This window comes from Gymnoscopelus braueri, assembly GCF_963280865.1.
Source record: "Gymnoscopelus braueri genome assembly, chromosome: 15".
NCBI classification, from domain to species: domain Eukaryota; kingdom Metazoa; phylum Chordata; class Actinopteri; order Myctophiformes; family Myctophidae; genus Gymnoscopelus; species Gymnoscopelus braueri.
The window spans coordinates 15,413,509-15,431,266 of NC_137620.1; the positions used below are offsets into that span (position 1 = coordinate 15,413,509).

General features: G+C 41.3%; 1 protein-coding gene across 4 annotated transcripts; it reads left to right on the plus strand.

Moving 5' to 3' along the window:
• The first annotated feature begins 5,432 nt into the window (after window positions 1-5,432).
• On the plus strand, window positions 5,433-16,614 carry ccnb3 (cyclin B3). 4 transcript variants are annotated; one of them, XM_080451353.1, is made up of 13 exons: window positions 5,433-5,532; window positions 5,833-5,983; window positions 6,711-6,794; window positions 8,946-9,073; window positions 9,949-9,999; window positions 10,081-10,321; window positions 11,954-12,052; window positions 12,593-12,685; window positions 13,330-13,467; window positions 13,902-14,057; window positions 15,299-15,448; window positions 15,857-15,987; window positions 16,513-16,614. In XM_080451353.1, exons 2-13 carry the CDS (start codon window positions 5,900-5,902, stop codon window positions 16,583-16,585), a joined length of 1,428 nt encoding a protein of 475 aa, XP_080307479.1. In that variant the 5' UTR covers window positions 5,433-5,532; window positions 5,833-5,899; the 3' UTR covers window positions 16,586-16,614. The 4 variants fall into 4 exon arrangements, with proteins under 4 accessions (XP_080307479.1, XP_080307477.1, XP_080307478.1 ...); XM_080451351.1 differs by having other exon boundaries at window positions 9,949-10,321; XM_080451352.1 differs by lacking the exon at window positions 9,949-9,999 and having other exon boundaries at window positions 10,030-10,321.
• The last annotated feature ends 1,144 nt before the right edge of the window (window positions 16,615-17,758 follow it).

The following is a 17,758-nucleotide window of genomic DNA, read 5'->3' on the forward strand; positions in this document are numbered from 1 at the left end:
AGATGCAAATGAGTTGAAGAGGAAATGGGTTGATACATGAGCCTTTATTCACTTCCTGTGTGTGCACATCCTCCAATGCAGATTGGCGCGTGTGTGTGTGTGTGTGTGTGTGTGTGTGTTTGTGTGTGTGTGTGTGTGTGTGTGTGTGTGTGTGTGTGCGCGCGCGCACGCGCGTGTGTGTGCGTGTGTGTGTGTGTGTGTGAGAATCGGAATCAACCTAATTGTCACTTCACAGGATTACAGGTCAAAGTGGGTGAAATTATATTTTGTGCAAGTTCCACCATTTGTAGTTTTCAGGAGGGAGGGAGGTGAGAGGCAGAGAGAAGGAGAGCAAGTGTGTATGTGTGTGTGTGTGTGTGTGTGTGTGTGTGTGTGTGTGTGTGTGTGTGTGTGTGTGTGTGTGTGTGTGTGCGTGCGTGCGTGCGTGGTTTCTACCTGATTCCATGATGCTTATTAGATTATGACCTATAGAACCATACCCATGGTCTGGCATGTTTAACTCATTGACTACGACTTGAACTTGAAGTACACTTGACGTTACCATTTTCTAGAGTTGTTCCGATACCAGTATCGAAAAAGCTGCCAATACTGCCTAAAATGCTGGTATCGGTATCGGCGAGTATGCCAGTCTGCGCCAATCCGATACCACGTAATTTATCACATGATGATATGAATATGACAGTGGAATGAACTCGTTCTCATGCTATTCATCAAAAATGTGGAATGCCCTACCAAAAGGAGTAAAGGAGTGTAAAACCCTACTCACTTTCAAAACTGCCCTAAAGATACACCTTCAGGAGGCTGCAATTCAAAAATGGCCCCTGTCCAAGTCCTAACCTACCCCATGTCCTAACCTAACCTACCCCCCTACCTCCCCCCCTCTCTCTTTCTTCTTTTGTACATATTTTTCACTCTTCATACCAGTAACCTGTAAGCTGATTGTATGACATTCTGTATAGTAGTGTGTATATATGTCTGTCTCTTATATGTCATCATGATTTGTGTGCATGGGGTTCTCATCTTAAACAAGCTCAGTGCTTAATGAGATTTCCAGTTTAGTAGACCTTGTATTGTGAATTTGTACTTCCATGTACTGTTATGTACTGTCATGTACTGTTCACATGTCTTACTAAATAAAGTACATCACATATTTTGAATGCTTCAATTGATGTTGCTGTTTTATACTCTTACTGTACTATTCACATTATTATTTTACTTATAGCTGCACTTTAACAACTATGAATGGAATTTATATTAATTCGGTACATCTGTACATCTCTACCATTTTCCGAAGCACAGTTTGTTTGATTTTTGAGGAAGCCACTGGATACCATTTATTTCAACATGGTATGAAACTGAATGTCAACTTGACTTGTCAGTAAATTTTTACACTCTGAGTTAATTATCAATAATTCTGTGTTGAATGGAGAGATGCCACCAGAAGTATGTACTATATAAACAACAGAGAAATTGTAAAAAGCAACATAAAGCGGCATTATATGAGACTATATTGCCGCTTTCACATTAGCAGCAAACAAAGCAACAGGCTACGTGTCATTTTCAGTGGAAGCCATGCAGCAACAAACTGACACTCGTCACTTGTTGGTGTATGACAGGCGTGACACACCACAAAAAAAGTTGAGATGTTTTTTTCTTCAGTGCTTCATCGACGCAGTGAAACACCAATCCATCATATGTTTTTGTTACATATTTCCATTCTCTCTCCCCATGCAATTCCTGCTCCTTTCCATAAATGGAAGAAAAACTCTTTCCATGCAGTGTGGCTTGAGCAACACTTAAACGGTATGTGCTATAGCCATTGGTCGTTTTGTAACTAGCAGTAACAAAATAAGTGTTAAGTGTGATAACACAATAGAATAATTAAATAAATAAAAAATAGACAATAGAAACTAGGAGAGTCGTTAGGTGTAGAGCTGGGGGAGGGAGACAATGAGCTCCTGCATGGGTCAGACCTGTGGAAGAACTGGTTCAACTCGTTGGCCCTGTCCAGCTCTCTGGCCACTTGTGTTGTCGTTAGCCTGCTTGTAGTCTTCCTCACACTGTAGTCTTCCTCACACTGCTTCACACCTCTCTTGTGTTGTTGTTCTGCTGGCTCTTGAGAGCCTCTTGAGAGATTACTCTTACAGCCAAACAGAATAGGAGGTGCTTTGTACTGCAGACTCAGAGGCCCACATATTGTAGGTCTCTCAATGCCCTGTCCTTTTTAGAAAATTCAATCCACGTTCCCCATAGCAAATATAAATTCACTTTTCCAAAATGTAACAAACCACATGCTTTGGAAAATGATCAACAGTATTGTCAAGTATACCATGAGTTGAAGTCAAAGGGCAAAACACACCAGATAACCAATAATATAGGTTATCTGGTGTGTTTTGCCCTTTGGACCATATTATATGTTATATGCATGTCGTTATGGCCAAACATTTCCAAAAACAAAAATAGCAGATCCACAAGCAACGTTGTGAGCTTATCGAGACTGTCGTATATGATGCAGTACAGAGTACAGTATATAATGAGGCTTAAGGGATTATACAAAGAAAAGTGAAGAGGAACTGTAGAGGAAGAAGGCAACGGAAGATGAGTGTGAGGCGATGCAACACAACACAGATACTCACTAGACAGCAGACCTGGGTTAAATACAAAAACGTGTGTACTGTGTTTCTTTTCTTTTTATACAAATTCTCTCCCAGATGGACCACAGATGGATCTCATGTGGGATGTTTTTTTTTCACACAGGACAACAGAAAGTTCCTAAAAGTCTTTTTTGTCTTGTAGGTAATTCCGTTTACTTTCCCATGACAGATAATTTGCCTGACACTGAACTGTCCTGATGCCAATGATTCCAAATACACACACGCAAGGAATCTGGAACAAATTGCACTCATTATGATTTCTAGGATTTCTCCTTGGCCGAGGACATTTTATTTTGGACAGACGATACATTGACTGTGACATGATATCAGTTCCCTGACTTTAGAGAGCAGATGGGATTCTGCTGGAGCGCAGGGCAGAGCGGTGCCGAGTTAAGCCTGTATCCTCTTCAAATAAAACACATTTTGGAGTGAAATCACAAATGAAAAGCGTTCAAGGCCATGTCCGTTTAGATATTTTTGCTAATTTTTCACATATTCCATGCGGTTTCATGCGTCAGCTGTAGGGAAGGTGTTTGTTTGGAGGGCGTAATGGTACCAAGGGAAGGATGTTGATCCATGGTTCACTGCCTCAATGGGTTTGATCCAGAAATGACATATTACTATAATTGTCGGCATTCTGCAGTACATACAAAGTAGTAACGCTAAATATAGGATAATATAATATAAAAGTGATTGATTGATATATTGAGGTCTTTATCAACGAAACTGCATTATTCAAAGACAGTGTAAAGACAGCTAAACATGCGGCCTGACCCTCTTGCGCCTGGGCTGGCCAGGTGTGCATAGTGTAGACCAGTGGTTCTCAACCTGTGGGTCGGGACCCCCAGGGGGATCCCCACATGATTTTGGGGGGTCCCCAGATGACAGTGAAGTGACAAATGAATGACTTTTAAGACCTTTTTAATACCTTTTAATACCTATAGGTACAAATAAATGTACAACAGGCCTATATCACCTGTAAAATATGCATAGTAGGTATTTATGTTCAGAGTATCAACAGTAAAGTGGATCAATAAATACAGGCAGGCATGTAGATATAGGTAGCCTATGTAGTTGTACATCCCAGGCAGGCATCCCATGTACAAATAGGTAAAAGTAGCCTAAATGTATTTTTAATGGTGATACCTACTATTATGAAACGTATTAAATAAGTTTCATATAGTAGGTATACAACTATGTACAGAGAATCAACTGTAATGTGTAACAATAAATACATATAGTAGGAAATATATGTAGAGAATCGATAAATCAACAGTTGTGTGCAGTTGATCTGCATGGAATCAGCAATAGACACTCTATCAGTGGTGAAACAGTAACAGCAGATAGATTATGATGATCTTGTAGTCTTGATGCTGTAGTAATACGAAAATAAAAGCCTGGGTACAGAGGCTAATGCTGTATAACTCTGAGGACCCCATAGGGGTCCCGGACCCCGACCCACCCCAGGGGTGGAAGAAGTACTAAGATAGTTTACTTTAGTAAAAGTGGCAATACCACAATGCAGAAATACTCTGTTACAAGAAAAAGGCCCGTGTTCAAAATGTTACCTGTGTACCAAAGTATATTGGCATCAAAATACATACTTAAAGTACTAAAAGTAAAAGTACTAAAATGTTTGAAATAGGGCTAAAGTGGTTCATGTATGTTTTATAATATAATAATTTACATCCGCAAAGTAACTGTAACTAAAGTTTTGCAGTGGAGTAAAATAATTATATTTGCCTCTGAAGTAGTGGAGTAGAAGTAAAGTATTGAAAATTGTAAATACCCCAGCAAAGTAAAAAAAATACCTCAAAATTGTAGTTAAGTACAGTACTTGAGTAAATGTACTTAGTTACTTTACACCACTGACCCTGACACAAATGTTTCCAAACAAACTCATAAGCCCTGCGATCCTATTGGTCACCAGCAGTTTGAAAACCTCTAAGCGGCTCCTCCCACTTGGGTTACTTGAATTTACATCCATCTCAGCCCAAGCGGGCGGAATATGTAGCTTTATTCTTTACTTCGGTAGAACTGTAGACAATTATGACGATGTATTAGTGATTGCGACGTATGATTAGTCACAAAACTGTCAAAATTCCAATTCTCACGTTGCTTTAAACATGTTATATCGTCACGTTTGGACGGCGAGTTGAAGCAAAACCAAGCGCTCCTAGCAGTGTTGCCAGATGTTGCGAGAGAAACAAGCAACCAAGTCTATGAAAACAAGCCCAAAAGAAGCGACTATAACACATGAGCACTTTATACCTATGCTATGTATAGCCATAGGCTATTTGAAAATAGCTGATCTACAAGCTCACAGCTTGCAGAAAGAAATCCTGAAAAAACAGTGATTTTTTGTGTGTGACATTTTAACAACACAAATCTCACAAAATATTTTCAGATGGGGGGGTGTCCGTGGACAAATACATATTAATCTGGGTATCCTTCACATGAAAATGTTTGAGAACCACGGGTTTAAACAACATTACGAAACAAGCCCAAATAAACAACGACACTTCATAGAAACAACCCCCCAAAAAAATAATAATAAACGAACAAATAAACAAGCCCAAAGTCGCTTATAATACGCAGACATGGCAACGCAGACTCCTAACGGCCGGCATCCCAGGCAGCGCGCTGATAGGCTGGGAGCGGTGGGGACCCGACCAATCAGGCCAGACGCAGGACGCACAGCATTATTTGGAACCAACAACGGCGCCGTCTCTCAGCTCTCTCTTCTGTTGTGTTGTGTCCGTTGGTTGGTAGTGGAGAGAGAGAGAGAGAGAGAGAGAAAACTACCAGGGAAAACTGCTGTTTACTGCCATCAGACACGGTAAACGAACCTGTAAGCTCACGGGAATCGCAGATCACGGTAAGATGTGGTTTGCGTGTGTATTTATAACGTGTTTTTTTCTAATGCGATCGTGTGAAGAAGACTTCTAAATTCACGTGTGGAAACTGGGGGGTTGTAACCACTGAGACATGCAACGGTTGCAACAACAACCTTGCATATCGTCAATGATGCCGTGTTGTAATGCTAATGCACGACATATGCATGCGTTTTAGCCGCTCTTTGGTGTTCTTTTCTAAACTAGTTGGGGGGGGGGGGGGAAAGGATCCCTGCTGCACTCTTCTAACTGACCCGCCTGGTTCTCTTATTTTCCTTTCACAGGACATTACTCCCAGGGGGAAACACAAATTGATTGTTGAGATCATCTGGGAAGAGAGAAGAGTCAGCCATGCTTTCACGGATTAAGAAGACCACCACGGTCGTTGGCAGCAAGATACCCAAGCTGAACAACAGAGGGAACACCGAGAAACAGGTAATGCATGGGATCAGACGATGGGGCCGTTTAAATCAGAGGTCAACCGTCGTCCATGGTATCCTGAAGGGGGTCAAAGGGGTCCCTCCCAAGCTTCAATGATCAGCAGTGGTGTTAAATGTGTTCAAATTTTTTACTTAAGTAAAAGTTTCAATACTGCAATGTAGAAATGCTCTGTTCAAGTCCAGTATTCAAACCTGGTATTAAAATATACTGAAAGTAAAAAGTACTCGTTATGCAGAATGTCCAATTTCACAAGTTTTCACAAATCTTTTGAAAATGGCAGATCTACAAGGTCAAGATGCATTTGTGAGATAGGCTATTTTTGTAGATTGGCTATTTTTAAATGGGCTGAAGTGGTTCATGTATGTTTTGTAATAATAATTAAAATCACCGTCTTCAAATTATTGTTGTAGTGGAGTAAAAGTACAACATTTGCCTCTGAGATGTAGTGGAGTAAAAGTATAGAACATTGGAAATACTGTACTTCAATATGTACTTAAATACAGTACCTACTTGAGTAAATGTACTTAGTTACTTTACATTTTGGGTATTAATTTGACTCTTGAGTGTAAATGTAACCAACTCATTTATATTTGTATGTTACAAATGGATAAATGAACAGGATTTGACTGTGTAGAGATGGTATAGATTTTATGTGAAACATCATTTAGGAGTTTGATGTGAAGCTCAATGTTTTTCATGTGTGATTGTATATGTCTTACAGGAGGACGCCCCCCACGCCAAGAGGTCATCCTCTCCCCCTCAGGGGGCTCCAAAGAAGAGGACAGCCTTCGTGGACATCACCAATGTAAATATTGCACTATGTTTTATAACTGGATCGCCTGGGATCAATACCATTTTTTTGTTTGATGTTTCATTCATTCTAGTTAGGTTTACGTGTGCAGAAGTAGTTTTAGTTAGGAATTTGCTATTTTTTGTTTGGTTTTTATTTAGTTTTAATTTTCTTTGTAACTTTGTCAAGAATGCCTTGATTTGTAGAACCTAAGAAAGAAAGGTAGGAAATAGGAATGCACAAAAAAACGAAGATCGACACTGATCAGATCAGGCTATCCTCCTGGCTTGTGAAGCGAGTTTGATCTTTCACTCCACTCCACTGCCCTCGCTAGACCAACACATGGAGAGATCAGACAGGTGTTGGACGGGCGGGGTGTGAAGTGCCTTTAGCTGCTGGCTATTGTTTTCCTAGTCTACCAACAACTAATCTACATACGCTACTACTACAGAGGTGTAGGCTATCATGCATGGATGTTAGCACACATGACCTACTGTTATGCAAAGTAGCCAGGTGGGGGTACTTGGCGCGAGAATCGAGCAACACGTTCCCGTCTGCACGCACGTGCACATCCGTGCGTGTGCTCCTGCTTAAAAGACTGGTGGGACGCCGTTGGTACCGCGTGCATTGCAATGAGCACTGCACCACTGGTTAGGTATGAAATGTTGTCCATATTGTGCAGCCCCAGCTTGCACTAGTGTTGATTTTGACAGCACATTTTTATTTAGTCTCAGTCTTTTGAATACAATTCCATTTAGTTTTTTTTTGTTTTTGTCTAGTTTTGGTCGACTAAATAGCATAAGATTTTGGCGGGCCTTGATGGCGTCGTTGGTTGCATGCTGAAAATAGCCGATCTACAAGCTGCGACGCGTTGTGAGTTTGTAGATCTGCTATTTTCAGAGCGCAACACCCAAGCTCAACCAAACATAAAATGACATGTCTTAGTTCTACAGTACTGGATCTCTTCTCCACTAGTCCCTCCCTAACATTTTAGTCTAGTTTTTATTTGTTGACAAAATTGTCAATTTATTTAGTCTTAGTCATAGCTTAGTTTTTATTTAGTTTTCGTCAGTGAAAAAGGGTAGTCGACGAACGACTGCACGTGCAGTGGTTCACCCCTCTCTCCACTCCAGTAGCACCTAGTAGACAGACTTACATTTCTTCCTGCAAGAAACCCCACATTTACCAGCTTATTTATTTAATGGTTTATATCCCCCTGCTGACAGGCTGTCAGTCAGTGTCTGTCTGAACGGCGTGACGACGGGGAGAAGAGCGTAAGTGTGTATGTATCAAGTCTCACCCGGGTGACAGACGTGGTGTGTGTTTGTTCACATGCACGTGGTGTGTGTGCGAGAGAGAGGCATCTAGTTAAAGTGTAAGAGTGACTAACTTTATCCCTTCCACTTTTCGGCTTGGCACACTGCACTCTGTCTCAGAATCAGCTATGTTGTCACATCACATATTTAGAAGTGGGTGAAATTTGTTTTTGTGCAAGCTGTGTGTGTGTCAGTGCAGTATAGTATACAGATGTTTCCCATTTTTGAGTCTGCTGACACACACACACACACACACCATTGACAGCTGTGTGACACATGCACCCTTCCACCTCACCTCTGTGTGAAACGTACACGATATGGTGTTTAACCGTTGTCCTGACATTTTCCAAACTACTGTGAAAGTGGTTGTGATATTGATGTGATTTGACCTCACTATAGCCGCACTGTAGCTTTCTCCATTTGAACTCAGTTTAGTTCTCCTGTGTGTGTGTGTGTATTTGTGTGTTCATATTTCTATATTTGTGAGGGCTAAATGTCCCCATATGTGTAGTAGAATTTGAGAAATATAAATTGTGAGGAGAATTTCCTGGTCCTCAGAAGAGAAATGATTTGGGGAGTTAGGGTTACAATTAGGAAAATATTAGGTTTAGGATTAGACATTTAGGGGTTGAGGTTGGAGTTATACCATAGTTACTCGCCAGTGTCCAAGTGAACCAAGCTGCATCGTGTTGTGAGCTTGTAGATTGGCATTCATAAAACCACCATCCTGAAACGTTGATGCCCTCACAAGTATAGTAATGCAAACCTGTGTGTGTGTGTGTGTGTGTGTGTGTGTGTGTGTGTGTTATGACCTGTCCTGTAGCCCTAATCAGACTGACTCTGTCCACAGGCTCACAAGGTCCACATCAGTCTGCCAGGGAGGAAGAAGGATGCACAGAAGAAGACCGTCAAAAAAACTACATCTACGAACAACAACGCTACCTCTGTCTCTGCCAAGAATGTGGATAACCTGAAAAAGTAAGGCTTCCTCCTCCTTTTAACTTTCCCTGTTTAATTTAAATTAAATGCCATCTCCTTACTCTTCCCCGCATTTCTGTTTCCTCTTTCCTCTTTTATTGAGTCCATCCATCTTCCCTTTGTGAACAGAAGGCAGTTAATGAAATGGGGACAGTAGCTGAATTACAATAGGAATTTGAATATAAAACATGTTTTTCCCCCCTCTCTAGCTTTGTGTACATGATTCGCAACTGTATTCTCTAGAAGAACATTTTGTGTAATTGTACTGTCGACATTTTGACATGGCAGTCATTTTCATTTCACCTTTATTTATTCAGGAAGGTCAATTGAGAGCAAGCTCTCTTTTCCAACGACACCCTGGCCTGATTACAGGAAACCTAGCATAAAATTAAAGAAATCTTGTACTTTACAAGATAACAGACATTTCCAGTACAGACAGAGTCAGACCTCAGAGTATTTCTCTCAGACTGTTTTAAGCGATCAAGTGAAATTAAGCTTTAAAACTGATTGTACACAGTTCCACATGTGTGTGTGTGGCATAGTAGTGAAAGACAGTCTTACCCAGCTCAGATATAACAGCGGGAAACCAAGTAATCTTGTGAGCGGGTATGGTGATTGCAAACTCAACCAAGTGTAAGCTTTGTGTAAGATTATTAGACAATTTCTTAAGTAAGGCTTTGTAGATAAAAAAAAAACGTGCAGTGCTGTTCTCTCCTCATAGCTAATGATGTCCAACCGACGTTCTATAATTTAAAATGTCCTCTTTTATGTGCTAAGTAACGGCACAAAAGACATAACTCTGCAAAGTGCCTTGTAACCACTTTAGACTCAATTTCTAAACGCATTTATTTTTTGTTATTCTCCCACCTCCCCAGGTCGTCCTCGGTGACCTCTGAGGATAACGCTGAGGAGAGTGTCCTCCCCAGGTCGTCCTCCTCTGAGGGTACTGAGGCCAGCTCGTCCTCCCTGACCTCTGAGGATAACGCTGAGGAGAGTGTCCTCCCCAGGTTGTCCTCCTCTGAGGGCAGTGAGGCCAGCTCGTCCTCCCTGACCTCTGAGGAGAGCGCTGAGGAGACTGTTCGCTCGTCCTCGGTGAACACTGACGATACCGATCTCCTCAGCTGTTCCTCCGTGACCTCTGACGTACAGGTCGCAGAGGAGGTGGTAGTTGCCACAGTAGAAGAGCTGGTGGCTACTGCTGCTCCCTCCACTGGCCAAAAGCTGCCACTGCACCTACAGAGACGACAGGTAATGGAATTGTGTGTGTGTGTGTGTGTGACTGCTACTGTTTGTGCCTGTAATGGCATCTCACATTCTCTCTAGTCTCTATTCTTTGTGTCAGTGGTTCTCAAAGTGGGGTCCTCTCCAGGGAACCCCGGGGTTCCTTGAGGGGGTCCCCAGCTAAATGATTGATAGTTTGGAGCCAAACAGGCCCTTACAGGTCTGTAAGACTCAAGAGAACCAAACTGGTCCTTGAAATAAAGTTTGAGAACCACTAGTTTATGTGAGTCACAGCCATCTCACTCCGTTTCCCTGTTGTCTCTCTCGCCTCAACTCTGATCTTACTATCCATGTTGTTTGTAAGAGTGGTGTCACCTTGAATATTCCATTATTTTATACATTTCTTTTACATGTGTTTTACCTTTCATCCAGTCAATTTTAGATGATGCTGGTCTGTTCTTCAAATGCTCGGTTCTTCTGTCGATTGATTGATTGAATACTTTATTAGTCAGAAATGTACACGAAGAACAGTCAGACATTAAAGGACAAGTCCGGACTAAATAACATCCATTTTCCTACTTATATTGATCCCAAATGACTGGCCATGGGGTCTATTTGCAGAATTGCCCCTGTCGTTCAGTTTCCCCATCAGTTCCCAGCAGCCCTCATAGCATAGATAGTGGAGACCATAAGCATATTGCTACTTATGCCATTTGTTGCTGTCAAAAGTGATTTATTTTTTTCATGAATCTGTTATTAGTTGTCATTACACACACATCCATGCCTTGGTTGTCCCACATGAGCCGCCACAGTCTCGTGAATCCATGTTTTGGGGTGAGCCAATCAAAGTGACTGTACTGGCCAATCACAGCGCGTCTTTTCCGGGACTTGGCAAAACACAAAACGGCACAACATCTGCTTTGCAGACTACGGTGGCTCATGTGGGACAACCAAGGCATGGATGCGTGTGTAATGACAACTAATAAATCACTTTGACAGCAACAAATAGAGTAAGTAGCGATATGCTTATGGGCTCTGCTCTATGCTACGAGGGCTGAAGGTGAAACAGGACTACAGGGGTTATTCTGCAAAAAGACCCCATGGCCAGTCATTTGGGATCAATGTAAGTAGGAAAATGAGCCTACCGGTATATGTTATTTAGTCCGGACGTGTCCTTTTAAGGCTAAAAGGATAACACAAAAAAGTCCTGGGGACTTGTTTACATTTTGGTCCTATATATTCAATTCATCAACATGGCATAAAAAAATAACACAATAATACATGTCATCAACAAATACAAAACACTATGTACAAGGGGAAAACATCAGCAGTGAATGACACCTCCTTTGTATGGGAAAATGCATTTACCTCCCCTTGTGTTCTCCTGATAGACAGTGTTTCAGGTTAGTTATTAAAAAAAACAGTGATTCCCATTTTGGTGGTAAAGTAGTAGAATGCTAATTTTCCCATGTTTGTTCTATATTTGGGTAGCACTGTCTTGTCACACACATCCATTCATCACTACTACCCTCCCTGAGTTTGTGTCTCAATTCAATTCAGTGTGCTTTATCGGCGGGATACGAGCATAACAAACAGGACAATAGCAGAGAACGCATATTTTACAGTCAGTCACTTCCTCACCGTCTCCTCCCCCAATAGGTCCCGGAGGAGTTCGACATCGACTCCCAGAACAAGGATGACATTTTCTTGTCCCCGGAGTATGCTGTGGACATCTTTGACTACCTCAAACAGAGAGAGGTGAGGCCGTAAAAACGAAACACACAGCTTGTTATTTAAAGGGAAATATTTGTGTTGTACTTTTTGTTTGAAATGTGTTCCTTTTTACAGTTTATTAGAGATGCAGATGCCACATATCAAAGTGAATGCTCAAATAATAAAACAATAATAAAATAAAACAAATAATAATAATGTTATGTGTGCTGACCTGTATCTTTTTCCTCTGTTCTCTCCCTTTGTCTATTTGTTTTTCCTTCATATTGTTTGTCTCTTCTGCACTCCCTCCCTGCACTGTTTCTCACTCCCTCTCTTATCCACTCTTTCTCTCAGTGAATTTACATCTTGTCTTGTCTCTTGTTCTCTCTCTCTGTTCTCTCCCTTTCTTCCTGTTTGGCTCTTTCTTTCATTTCCATCTCTCTCTCAAATTCATATGCTTTAACACCGAGAACTCGTATCTCAAATTTCTTTCCAAAGTAAAAAATATCCCTCTGTCCTTGCATGTATATAAATCCATTAAATTATTGTATTTATTGATTTCTCTCCCTCTGTTCCTCTCTGTAGGAGAAGTTTGTCCTGTGTGACTACATGTCCATGCAGCCCAATCTGAACGTAGGAATGAGAGCCATCCTGGTGGACTGGCTGGTGGAAGTGCAGGTGGGCTTTATTCTACTGTGTTCCTTTGGTGTTTGGTTTTATAAGCATTATGTGTGCTTTTGTGTGGTGATTGCACGTCATGTTGCAACACTCATCTGCCTGTACTTAACTGTATGTTATTTATTACTTAGATTTGTACTCCCACAGTGTGTGTGTGTGTGTGTGTGTGTGTGTGTGTGTGGAGAAAGTAACTAAAGAACTGTAATTAAGTAAAAATAAATTGGGTACTTTTACTTGTGTACATGTCCATTTTTCTATAATTTACTTATATTCCAGTACATGATGTCAGAGGCAAATATTGCCTAACTAAAGGTGAAAGATGATAAACATTGTGGTGGTGTAAAAAAAGAAGTACAAGTTACTTTGTATATTTACTGTAGATTATTATTACAAAACGTACTTTAACCCAGCCCTATGTTGGGGCTGAAGGCATTTGTAGAATCGGCCTCAAGTCTTAATGGGTTAAGGCCCATCCTGATCTAAAACACATGGTCGCACACCTCTGATCTAGAGGTTCATGCATGATGTTTACTGTGGGACGTAATTACTTGTGACATTACTGTAAAATGACTGGCTGCTGAATATCATCAACTTCATGCAGAATCAGCATGTTTTTTTTTAAACAAAACGTGTGCCTTTTGCAGGAGAACTTTGAGCTGAACCACGAGACCCTGTACCTGGCTGTGAAGCTGACGGACCACTTCCTGTCCATCAGCCCTGTCAACAGAGAGAGCCTGCAGCTCATTGGCTCCACCACCATGCTCATCGCCTCCAAGTTTGAGGTGAGAATGAGGCAGGGTTGTTGGTTCACAGCAGTGGTTCCCAAACGTTCTAGCTCGAGGACCCAAAAGAGAAATATTATGTCTCCCTGGCGCCCAAACTAGTGACAATCTACAAGCTCACAACGCGTTGCTTGTAGATCGGCTATTTTAACTACTTCTTAAAAAAGTTCATTTTTCCCCCCCTGGAAATTTTTGAATATTTTTTTTGCGTGAAGAAAAAGGGATATTTATTCGCAACCCATGAAAATGTCACCTATTTGACATGCCCAAAATGAGAAGTTTGTTACTTTGCGTCCCTGCACACTCTCCCTCTCGCTTCTGTCCTAAATGTACCCCTTTCCTCTGAATTTTGGTTGTTGACGCACAGCAATTACTGGACCAGATGTACGATTTCAAAATGATAATCCACCATCTGCTGTTCACTGATCATCCAGGAACGCAGCCCGCCCTTGATGGACGACTTTCTCTACATCTGTGACGACGCCTACAGGAGAGAAGAGCTCATCACCATGGAGTGCAGCATCATGAAGACCCTGGGATTTGACATCAACATCCCCATCCCCTACCGCTTCCTCAGGCGCTATGCCAAGGTTTGTGTGTGTGTTAGATTTTTTGCTTCCGGTCTTTGTTAGTACCTGTTGTCCATACGGGAGACTCTCCTGGTGTTTCGCCCAGGTCGACGTGGTTTTGAGGTTAGATTTAGGCATAATTTCTGTGAGGTTAGAGTTAAGGTTAGGGTTAGGCATAGTGTTTGTGAGGTTAAGGTTAGGTTTAGGCATAGTTTTTGTGAAGTTAAAGGTTAGGGTTTAAGCGCAACCTTGGCGACACACCAATGAAAGTTTGAGTCCCTTGTCCTTACATGGATCGAAAGATGAGGAACATTCTGGAAAGGACATCTTCGTCTTGCTGGTCCTCACTTTCCAGGGCTGTTTTGAGATGAAGAGGTTTAGGGTTAGAATCTTTAGGGGTAAAGTTAGACTTGAGTTATGGTGTTTATGTTTAAGGATAGTTAGAGTGAGTTACGGTTATGACTTGTGTTTTTAGGGTTAGTGTTGAGTTAAGGCTACGACTTAAGGTTATGGTGAGTTAGAGGTGAGTTTTGCTTAGAGTAAGAGTTCCAGTAGTTGGAGTTGGCAGGGGGGGAAAGAAATCATACTCAAGAAGAAGCACTGTTGCTTGACTTAAATGTGGTCTAAATTACTCAAGTACTTCAAGTACAACTATCAGAAGATGTAACCCAGGTAAAGTAGTGCGTCACTCAGCAAGTTTAACTAAAGTTTTCCACCTGTCCAAAGTCATTTCTGATACAGACATAAACTTTTTGAATCATCCTATCCTTGTTGATATAATGCCATTTAGGTCAATAATGTAACATTATGTAGTGAGATAATATAAATATAAATAGCAGGCAGTCATTGACTGCCATCAACTTCTGTGTTTTGGTACGATTGGGATCCACACCTGATGTGCGACTACCGCACGACTACCCCCCCCCCCCCCCCCCCCTCTCTGCTCTAAACATACAAAAGTAGAAGACTTTGTTAAAGTAGTTTTTTGAGGTATTTGCTGATTTTGCACAAATGTAAAATTTGTCCTAGTTTCTGAATAAGGCTTGGTAAAGGGTAGGGTGAGATAGTTGATGTTAGTAATGTAGTGGTTAGTGTTCAGTTGCTTACAGCAATTTTAGGTCCTTTGGTCACGTCATGCACAGTGTTTGTGCAATTAGTGAGACTTTTTGCATTTGATTTGCATACTTTCAACGAGTTTCACGTCCTTGTGTGTTTGTTTGCTTATTGGTTTGTTTGTTTGTTTGTGCGCTCCCCTCTGGCAGTGTGTGAGTGCAGACATGGAGACCCTGACACTGGCCCGCTACGTGTGTGAACTGAGCCTGCAAGAGATGGACATGGTACCGGAGAGGGGGTCCCGGCTGGCATCAGCCTGTCTGCTGATTGCCCTGGTCACCAAAGACCTTGGAGGATGGGTGAGTGTCTATAGCATGGGTGTGCAACAGGGGGTCCTCAGAGTAGCTACAGGGGGTCTGCCAAATCTTTGTGTGATGGGGAACATAAGCTGAAAATTGATTCTGCCCACAGTGCCAAAACTACTAGTAACTGCTGTATTGACCATGGTGTTACTGTGCTTAACTGACCAGCCAACTGGCCTGACCTGAACCCCACAGAGAATCAGTGTTGTATTGTCAAGAGGAAGGCGTGAGGCATTAGACTAAACAATACAAATGAACTTATGGCTGCTATCAAAGCAAACCTGGGCTTCCAGAGTGAGTTTATACTCATCTATTTTATACCCTCTTTCTTTATTCCCGCTCTTTCTTTCTCTCGCTCTCTTTCTCTCTCTTTCTGTCTCTCCCTCCCTTCTCTTTCTCTTCCAGTCCCCCATCCTGCAGTTCCACACAGGGTACACGGTGTCAGATCTGGCCCCTGTAGTCAGGAAACTCCACGCCATGCTGTGTGCGAGTCCCGATGACAAACTGAAGGCCATCAGGAGTAAATACGCACACAAGTAAGTGGCGCTGAGGCACATTTTTTTTAAAGCGAACATTTGTAACGCAAATCTTTGCTCTCGGGCCTCCGGGACAAAATATTTTACAAATGTTTGGTTTAAAAAATATATATTCAAAAATGTGCACACATTTTCAAGATTTTTCAAAAATAGCAGATATACAAGCTCATAGAGCGTCACTCGGTGCCGGTCTATGAACTATGAGTATATCTGCTATTTTAGCCACAGAAATAAAAAAAAATGACACAGATGCGTTCCCGGTCTTAAGGTCCTTACACACCGGGGAGATTTTTTTCATGCGAATAATACGTTTTTTTTAAAACCTTATAAAGTCAATGCAAGCTTACATGGAGCTAAAAAGCGAGCGAAAAAGCGTCTTTTAATTATTCGGAACGAGTCCGAAGTTTGTGTATATTCGCATATTCGCCGGTGTGTAACCGCTTTTAATGTGTTAATAACACTTTCAAGAGATTCATTTGAGACCAATTAGCTAATCTGTGTGTGTGTGTGTATAAACTTCATCAGGGTCTTCTTTCAAGTGGCAACTCTTCCAGTGGTGTCCATGGACTGTTTGGAAGGCGTTTTAAACCCAGAGTGAAACCCTGCCAAGACCTCTGTATATAAAAACTTGTATATAGTTGATGCACTTGATGTTTTAATATTTATATCAGTGTAGCCTGCCTGTGCTGTTCAGTGTTGTTTGCCTGTGTTGGGCATGAATAAAGTTTTAACAGGTCCTGTTAATCACAAACGATTCAAGTTCCTAAGCGAGCAGTTTCTTTTGTAATTATTTTGTTGTATGCCCGAAGCTGGTATGTTTAATTGTGTTTAAGGGTGCTGTCACACCGAACTTTAATTCTACCTATGGGGTGGATTCTGCCAATGATTTTCAATGGGAACGGAGCAGTTTATTTATTTTTTTTATTATCTGCGAATGGTAACACACCGCACCGCTCCTATTGAAAAGCATTGGCAGAATCCGCCGCATAGGCAGAATTAAAGATCGGTGTGACCGCACCCTAAAGTGTTTCTCATTTAAACATTTTATAAAAGAAATTGTGTGTTTTGACTGAGAGCAGGGAAAAAAATGTCCGTGTATATATTTTTCTTCCCTCTTGGGAGGCTAATGTGCTCGTGTACGCACTCATTTATTCATTTGAATATACACCCCTTTTAGTCCTCTTGAATTTTGTAAAAGTAAGCTAATGTGTACATTTGCATCTTGGTTAAATTATGTACATATTTCCGTACCAATTTGTACACCAAAGGCTCTATACTGCGTAAAAGAATAAAGAACTCTTTTATATTATGTTTGAATTCTCTTTTCATTTTAGTCTTAGGTTTTCACTTTCGCATTTATAAGGCGTTTAGTTTTTCACTTTGTTTGCTGTAGTAGTCACATTAGTAGTCATTTGTAGTCATCAGAAAGTAGAATTTTAAGGCCTGAACTCAAACGTTTAGCTTCATTTCAAGCTAGTCTTCCTTTTAACTTGTTTTGGTGTTTTCCATCTACCCAAATAGTTTTTTGAAAACCCTTCAGTATTTGGTGTTTACACTACATGACCACTAGGGGTCAGAAATGCACTATGTTTCATGTACTGGCGCCTGTGTGAATGGGGGGGTGAGTTCAGTTTGTGGACATGAATTATATCAAAGCGCAGGAGTTTATACCCTTTTCAGCCTAAAAGCTAAAGTGTGTGTATGCCCAGCAAACTTGATAAGTTGAATCAAGGTATTACCTTGAGTTGAATGAGGAAACTCAACACCTTGG

Coding starts and splice junctions, on each gene's coding strand:
- ccnb3 (XM_080451351.1), top strand. CDS start 5,900: ATGCTTTCACGGATTAAGAAGACCACCACGGTCGTTGGCAGCAAGATA. Junction 5,984..6,710: donor GAGGGAACACCGAGAAACAG/GTAATGCATGGG, acceptor TATGTCTTACAG/GAGGACGCCCCCCACGCCAA. Junction 13,468..13,901: donor TCATCGCCTCCAAGTTTGAG/GTGAGAATGAGG, acceptor CTGATCATCCAG/GAACGCAGCCCGCCCTTGAT.